Source organism: Lycorma delicatula, chromosome 5 (assembly GCF_047948215.1).
Source record: "Lycorma delicatula isolate Av1 chromosome 5, ASM4794821v1, whole genome shotgun sequence".
Lineage (NCBI taxonomy): Eukaryota > Metazoa > Arthropoda > Insecta > Hemiptera > Fulgoridae > Lycorma > Lycorma delicatula.
In genome coordinates this window covers 15,806,747-15,815,665 of record NC_134459.1, presented here as the reverse complement: position 1 = coordinate 15,815,665, position 8,919 = coordinate 15,806,747, and the positions used below count along the sequence as shown (strand labels likewise).

The following is an 8,919-nucleotide window of genomic DNA, read 5'->3' as shown; positions in this document are numbered from 1 at the left end:
CAAGAAGACAGATTTTTCGTTATTTTATCCTGTATTCTTTTGCTCTGCTCAAATACATACCCAGTCATCTTGTCCCAGAAAGTAGATAACGCTAAATGAATACACCGAACAATATAACTAACAGCAGTTACTGTTGATAAAGAAACGTTCCAAGTTGCAGCAACATAACGAACCACGCTTCTGATTTGCCTTGCTCGAATTTTTTCGACATTAATTTGAGTGTAACTCAAGCATAACTCAACTAATCTCCCTCAAATTCTCACTATAGCTATGTAAACTTCAATGAAATTATTATAACAGTTTTGGAGAATTTTGGGCCACAATATTTTATATATATATATATATATATATATATATATATATATAAGCAAACCCAAAGGGAATTAATTTAGTGAATGGTATTCACTAAATCGAATGGTATTCACTAAAGTATTCACTTTTAATCAAAAGTTCGGTAAAAACTTTCTGGGAAGGTGATTTTGAGGGTGCTGGTGCAGAAAAAAAAAATTATTTTTTGAACTTAAACCTTTTTCATGGATCATTATTTATCCACAATATAAAAAGAAATTATCAATGCCAGGAAAATATAATAAATTAATTTCAGATTTACTCTACAATCATTTATTTTTTTAACACTGTTTTACTGTATTTATATTATGAAACGACCCTCGTACATATTATTTGATGCTTAGTAAAATGTTATATCGTTATTAAACTTTTAATTTTTTTTTTTACAAATTTAAATTTTTTTTATTTGACAGACTGGTTTCTAATTTACTTGAGTTATTGTTCCCACCACCATTGTTTGATTTCAAAAATTATTCTGATTTCAGACAATTCTATAATATTTTATTTTATTTTAATATTAAGATTTTTTTAAATCTTAAAAATTTATTTTTACGCAAAAATGTCTGTTAACCAAAAAATTTTTGGCGACGTTGATTTTCATTTTTATTTACAATTTCTCCTTCATAATTAATACATGTTTCCAATACTTTCAAACCAGTTCGATTGGAATAAAATGATAATTCAAACCTGAAATCCCCGTATGGTAAAACAGGAATTCCTGGAATGACGTCATCATTAAATTCAAAATTTTTAACGATGTAATCACCCTGCAACACAATAATACAAATAAAAAAAAAAAAAAAAAACGTATACACTTACAGTGTATCCAGGGAATGTTTTACGGTGTTAAGACACTGATTAAGACATCAGAATATACATTAAAAAAATAAATATATAAAAATCATACGTGCAAATGCCAATTCAGTTAAATTATAGTTCAGTAAATATTATTTTCAACTAATTTGAGATTACATAGATTATTTAGTTGTTCTAAATTTGCTTATAAGTACACTGCTTGAATCAAGAATTTATAAAATTTCATACTTAACAAGAACACCAGGAACTCAGAAATTCGAAATTCTTTCAAAATATAATTGATTAATTGCCGTGACTGCATGTGCCATTTTGAACTTTGAAAGTAACAAAATGACGGCCATTTAAATTTCTGAATCAATTATAATTCTGTAGATATTATTTTTTAAACTAATTAGATAAATACAAAGTGACTGTTTAGTTTTTCGAAATTTGCTTATATGTAGAGAGCTTATATCAAAATTTGAAAACTATCACACTTAGCAAGAAAATCGGGAATTCAAATATTTGAAATAATTTAAAAATATAGTTAATTAATTTTCTTGACTATTAGCTTTCCGTGCCGTTTTGAATTTCTCAAATACCATTAATAGATCAAAAGTTATGGGGATTTCTTTATGGGACTCGTAAATACATACTGGTGTAGGAGTCGCCCGCTCGCGTACCTACTTAATGAGCGGCTACCGAATCTACACGTAGAAAAAAGTGCCCACTAGCAATATTGTGAAGCATTCTCTCAGCTTTCTATATTATAATAAATAATGATATATTAAAGAAAAACTGAAAGAAAATTAAAAAAAAACAATTTTTTTCACAATAATTTGTCAATAAAAAAAATTATCAAAATGATATTTTTTCATAAAGTGTTTTATACGTTAACCCATACATCTTTAGGGACCCTTTAATATCCTTAGAAATCCATTTGGTCTCATACTTGGGAAAAGATTTTCTCCTCTTTTGACACTCTCAGATATAATCTGCTCGTCTAAGAGGTGGAAAATTAAACCAATATATCATACATATGTGAGTATATATTATGTATTACAACTTAAATAATAATAATAATAATTAGTTATGAACTTACTTTTTCTAAAATACAAGAATAATTTTTGCCTGCTTTGCTAAGAAGTTCCGTAACATAAACTTTACCGAATTGTTCAAAAACCTTACACTGTTCCAATAACACATCAAGTATAGTATTCCACGTTCTGCTTCCTTTACCTTTTATATATATATGAAGGCGCATCTATAATTTAAGAATAAAAAAAAAATAATTCATGTTTGAGGAAATTTCGTATTAAATAATATTTGTTAATTTCCCATTTTGTTTTTTAGAATGCTGTTCTTCACCTATTAAAATTGTCTTTCCTTACCCAGATGCAGCGTTGCTCAGTTGTTAATTTTATTTAGAACTGTTTATTACAATAGTCAATCATATATAAAGCGCATTTTTCGCTTCGCATTGTTATACATTGGTTACGTTTTTGGATTTTAATAATATTTTGAAAAATCGCGTGATTTTTCACCTTACAGATAGATTTTTTGCGTTTTAAAACTTTCGAGGATTTTCTTTATGAAATGAATGCTAAGTTCAATATTCCAGGTTTGAAATAATCGAAAAATATGACAGAGTAACATTATATATGAAATAAGTAGAGAAAAATTCCTTGAAGATTATAAACTTAATTCCTTATAAATCTCAACTTCATTGAGATTTATATTAATGTGTGATTTTATTTAATATATATACTCGTATATCAACTCTATAAACATATATGGTGCGCGGGTTTGTTTGCTTGTTTGCTGTATGTGCTTACATTTTTATTTTAGCTGCTATTGGCGCAGAGCGGACCAATGATGATGTGTCGGACGGCTATGCACGACTCTCCGACTCACTTTCAGCAGACTCTCCCCGCTAGAAGCAGTCGTCACTTAATTTACAGATTATTTAATTTAATTTCTAAGCGTAGATTATTTATATTTTCATTTGCTAATTATTATTTATTTATTTTATTAATAAAATAAAGTGATTGTCAGTTAATATTTATTTGTAAAAAAAAGAATTCTTTACTTAGCGGGAAAGAGTCGTTGGCGCGCATCTGGCTGGCGCATCACATAAACGCTCTGCGCAAATAGCAGTAGATGGACTGGCAACTAACGCAACCTTACACGGACACACACAAGATAAAACGAACAAGATGGTGTCCCCAAGCAAATTTCGTGTTTTCAATACTAGAAAAAGGGAGCCAATGGCACGCCGCGAAAATGTCACATGCTTTATGTTTCATTATCAACGACTTTGTTAAATTTTTTTGCCAATTGCTACTAAATAACATCATGAATTTAGCGTACTAACAACAAAAACAACATTTTTTCATCGAAAAGCTTCAAAGTCCTGAACATTTTTAGCTATTTTCTTAGGTAATGTTTTTTAACACTTCTCTATCCCCACTATTTTCCTTTTTTTATCCCCAACACAAGTAAGGTTTTGGAGAAATTTTTCGTATAAAGAACTATAAATCGTTCGTGCGCTGTGCGCAGTTGCCAGGCGCACCACGTGGTCCACGCTGCGCTAATAGCAGCTAAAAAAAAAAAGGTGAGCAAATACATGAAACAAAAAAACCCACGCACCATCTTTTTTTACGGGAAAGGTTCTAAATCTACTCACTCCTTAAGCCTATTTTAAATATAAAACCACCGAAATGTTTAAAAAAAATACTCTTTACACTATAGGTTTTTCTTAAAATATTTATGTAAAATACTTAGTATTCCACAGACATGAGGATAAGAACGCGTCAAGAGTCCAAGCGGAAAAACCCCCTGTCTAGACGGTCGGCCGAGTGAATCGAGCTTTGACCGTCTAGTCTTTCCCATAAAAAAGGAAGATATTTCTTTTGTTTGATGTTGTATATGATCACATTTTTATTTTAGTTGTGTTGATAAACTAAAGAGCAAACCTATGGTGGTACACTGGGTGGCTACGCGCAGCGCACGAACGATTCATACTTCTTAAACGATTTGTACTTATCGAACGATTTATGTTGCTTGATAGGAACGATTTATCTACAATTATATGTATTTTTTGGTTATAAAAAAGAAAAAATTTGGGGTTAGAGTTGTATTAAAAAATAGCAACTCAAGAAACAGCTAAAAATGTTCAGGATTTTGAAGCTTTACGATGTAAAAGTTTTTGTTGTTGTTAATATACGAAATTCATGAAAGTTATTTAATTATAAATGGCAAAAACATTTAACAAAATCATGTGTATTTAATAATAAACCATGTAAAATTTTTTTCGGCGGGCTCTAGGCCCCCCTTTTTCCAAGTATATAACAAAATGAGTGATATTTAGTTTTCACAAAACTATTATTTATAGATGATTAAAAGTTTGTTCTTTTACACCTTTTACAAATTAAATATTGAATTTAAAATTAAAAGACTGCAAAAAAAATATACCTGTAGTAAATGATTATGAAAAAAGGATTCAAAAAAATATATAATATTTAAAAATTTTGGCAGAATTTGACTGCAATTTTTTAGAATTTGAACCTTTTTTAAATGTTAATATCAGATTACATATACGTATCGAAGAAAAAAATTAATTGAAGCATACCCATCCGTTTAAATCATTTTGCAGAGTAAAATTAAATGATATCATCGTATGAGTCCGATTTACTGTAATTTTCTGAAAAAGTTTTAGTGAACTTTTTCCTACGTTTGGACAATATGAGATTTTTTTCAATTTTATTTTATACGACCCCTGTAAATAAAAATATTTTAATTACTGAAAAATTAATGTAATAAAAATTTCATTAAATAATATATCTAAATTCCAAAGATTTTTTACAATATTTGGTATGGTAATATCATACAGAAATTTTAATTCCAACTACAAAGTGTATAAAAAAGAACCGTTGAATATTTCGTTACTGTATTCAAACCTCATTATTATAAGAAAACCTTTCTTATAAACATAGCTCGGAAATGGCTTTTATGCTTTTCTAAATCATTTTATGTCTTTTATTAATAGATATATGTACAGAATATCCCGAGATTTAAAGACTAGTCTTAAGAGATTGATTTAGGATATTGAAACGTTGTGGTATATTTTAGAGCGAATTAGACTGTATATGATGATGATGAAATAAAACAACTCCTTTTTGACTTTGAATTGTTATGTTTAATACGTCGTTACTCTTGGCATAATAACTAACACGGACAAACTAAATTAACAATAATAAATGCTAACATAACTAGACTTGAATATTATTAAGTATAATACTAGTAACACTAATTGTCCATCCAGACGAATTGAAAAACAGGACTGCTTTTTGCAGGATTCGGACGCTGAATGAATGTACGAAAAAAAAGACTCGCTAGTGAGCGCTATAGAACGCAGTACCAGACAGCTCATTATGGAACGGAACAGATATAAAAAATAAACAAAAAAAGCTGGCAACAAAGTTGTTATACTTTCTTGGCATTGGTTATTAAATTTTATTTAGTGGAAAGAAAAGTAATGATACTTGAAGAACGTATAAAAAATTCAAAAAAAGTAATTTTTTTAATTTTTCTGTTCCCTCACTCTTAAAATCACCTCTTAAGAAACTTTTTCCAATATTTCTACGTGTACTATATTAAATGGAAGAATCACTAAAAAAAAAATTTACAACTAATTAGTTACCTCAGTTTTCTTTTTTTAGAGATGGTGGTGAATTCTGATGAAATTTTATTGTAGATAATTATTAAATTTAAATAAATTAAAAAAAGTTTAAAATGTCAAAAAAATTAAATTTTTAACTTTGATTGGTTCCCCAACAATTAATATTACCCCAAAGTATTTTTTTTCGTACACTTGCAACTATTAGTATGCTTGTAAGATATTTTTAAAATTCGCTTAAAAAATATATATAAAATAAAAAAGTAGCTTTTTTAATTATTCAATATTTTTATTATATTCTGCGTAATTTATACAATAATATCTTCCGCAAAATAAATAGGATAGAAACGTTTACTTTTAAAAAATTTAATTGGCTCCCATTTTGATTTTACTTTCGCGGCTATAGCGATGTATGCTGGTATATAGCAGCTGTTGTTAAAGTAGAATATAAAAATCGGTAAACAAAAACATTAAAAAGATTTTTTTTTTAAGTTTTGTTCGTTTAGGAGATACAAAAATAAATTTTTTAACAAAAATAAAAATGATTTAAATAGTATGAGTAAAATAACCGATGAAAAAAATGTTTAATTCCAATGCTCCGAAATTTAAAAAAAGCTTTTTTGCCAGACAAGTTTTTGTAATTTTTTTTGGAGGGAGATTTTCTGGGCGAAAAACGATTTCGCGTTATCATCACTCAAACACGACATACTTTTTATAATAAACAGAAATATATAACATTATATATATATATATATCAATTAAAGTAATAAAATTACCATCTGTTTGTGGCAAATAGGAAGAATAGACGGCATGTGACACTTACTAAACTTATGTAGCCCTGAAAGGGCCACATTTTTTATCGTTAGCTTGAGAAGACCAGTAGGGTCTGGAAGCTGGTCTCCCGCGAAGTCGGGAAATTGCGGCTCGTCCATTGAAGTCGGACCGGGTTTTGCCTCAGCGGGGTCCCCGCTACAGCGTGGCAGTGGTGGCCCCCAGAGCCCCGCAGTGTCGGGTCGGCGTCGGTCGAGGCGGTTCTCCCCGAGCGATCTAACGCATGGCCGAGGCTCCTGCTGCTAAGTCCGCCGACCAGGGCGATTGAAGCTCGGCTAGGTGGAGCTGGAGCGGGAAGGTAGCGTCCGCGTCAAGCAGCTCCCTCTTAACAAATTTTTAATCCTATTTGCCTGAGAGTAGGTTCACTTTATTTCCTTACTGGATACCTTGCATTATTGTTTTCTCATATTTTCTTTTTTATTGGAAGGAATCCAAAAATCTGTATACTGGCCTGTATTTGGAATTATAACTCTGAACCCCGTCAACCAATTTTCTTCAATCTTGGTAGACATATTCTACCTTCGAGGGGAAAGAATGTATTATTATTTTTTTTAATTAAAAAAAATGAACGGGTGTTTTGATCAAAATAAAATTTCAAAACTTTACTGGAGCACTTAACCAAAATATTTTCCTGATAAAACTTGAGGTTTTATTTTCCCAAGATCACAAATTACGTAAATTTTTAATTTAATACCTTCTTCCCCAAAACATTTATATATATATATATATATATATATATATATATATATATATATATATACACACGAGTAAAATATTTAATGGAAGTTTTTTTACATTTATATTTTCTGTGTAAATATGCCTTGAAATCACTGTTAACGATTTTTTCCCGTCCTACTCCACTCATGTGTTATCAAAAAACTTTTTTAAATTAAAATCCATCTTGCAAGTTACTCCTTACATTTAAAATGTAAGAATGTTAATTTTTTAATAGGCCTTACTGTTTAGTGTTTCTTGAAAAATAAATTAACCAAAAAAACGGACCACCACTTCCTAGAAAATTAAAACTTTATTTATAATTAAGGCTCTATCTTTGTATTTGTTATATAATGAAAAAACCCTTTTTTAAATTTTATGATCACCACTTCGGAGATTATTTTGTTAAAAATTAATTTTACTAGAATTCTTCCCCTTGAATATGGAGGAGCCCCAAAATAAAAAAAATTATAAATTGTGTAAATTACCGGCGTAGTAAGGAAAGTTATGCTATTTAATTACCGGCATTTATTAATCATTAAAAACACCACAAATACTTTGTTTCATTTGGTAAAATTTTACGTTTCTTTTTTTTTATAAATAGAATTATTTATTACTTGTAAAAAAATTCTCACTTGACTAACAGCCGATATAGCGATAAATATTATTAAAATTGTTGTATTGTACAATTATTGAAAGGTAAATCGGTTTGAAGACTGCGTGTCTGTTTTCAATTCCAACATTAATTAATTATTTTTTTTTTTAATAAGCTATAACTAATCACTTAACCAAGATAATATCGTAACTTAGAAAATTAAAATAAAAAAATATTGGTCCTCACCGCTTCCAGAATAGTATATATTTCGTTAATAAAAATAGTCACAATTAAAATTGAAATAAATAATTTCATTTTGAAACCTTTTCTTTTACTTTAAAATAACAAAACAAATAATAGATTATTATTTTACTAAATTACTAAAAAAAAGTAAAGTTTCATAAATTTGAGTTTCTTTTTAGAATCTATATTTCTAAATGAGATATTTAAAACAAATTTTCATATAGGAAATGTAATAATAAAAATGTAGGAAATGTCGTAATAAATTTAATTCATATTAACTGTAATATAACACAGGATGTATAAAAAATATAATTAATAAATAGCATATCGCCAAAAAAATCAATTTTCAACGGTAATTAAAACTTTTTATCTTTCTTCCAGTCGTATACAATATATATTGTAACATATACAATATATATTCAGTAACCGTGAAACATGTAATATATATATATATATATATATATATATATATATATATATATATATATATATATATAATTAATAGTAATTATCATTGAAAATAACTTCCTACTGTATCTGTTTGTATTTAAACAATTTGAAGTAGACACGTCATGACTTCCTTGTACTCTTTTTAAATTACGTAACACACATTTTTTTTTTAAAATGAAAGTACATATAATTTTATTTCATTAATAACTTCTGATATTTTCTCATATTCTTTTTTTATTTTTATTACGGAATTATTATTTATTCT

The 8,919-nt window shown here is 28.3% G+C and overlaps 1 protein-coding gene across 2 annotated transcripts; it reads right to left on the bottom strand.

Annotated features, from left to right (window-relative positions):
• Nucleotides 1-744: 744 nt before the first annotated feature.
• Nucleotides 745-8,371, bottom strand: LOC142325831 (uncharacterized). 2 transcript variants are annotated; one of them, XM_075367854.1, is made up of 4 exons: nt 8,208-8,371; nt 4,775-4,921; nt 2,246-2,407; nt 745-1,115 (listed from the first exon to the last, which is right to left on the bottom strand). In XM_075367854.1, exons 1-4 carry the CDS (start codon nt 8,274-8,276, stop codon nt 915-917), a joined length of 579 nt encoding a protein of 192 aa, XP_075223969.1. In that variant the 5' UTR covers nt 8,277-8,371; the 3' UTR covers nt 745-914. The 2 variants fall into 2 exon arrangements, with proteins under 2 accessions (XP_075223969.1, XP_075223970.1); XM_075367855.1 differs by lacking the exon at nt 4,775-4,921.
• Nucleotides 8,372-8,919: the final 548 nt, after the last annotated feature.

Bases quoted from the DNA above. Each gene is read 5' to 3' on its own strand.
- LOC142325831 (XM_075367854.1), bottom strand. From the start codon at position 8,276: ATGAAATTATTTATTTCAATTTTAATTGTGACTATTTTTATTAACGAA. The intron at 4,922-8,207 runs GTGAGGACCAAT...TTTTATTTACAG, and splicing joins TATATACTATTCTGGAAGCG to GGGTCGTATAAAATAAAATT. The intron at 2,408-4,774 runs GTATGCTTCAAT...CTTAAATTATAG, and splicing joins AAAATGATTTAAACGGATGG to ATGCGCCTTCATATATATAT.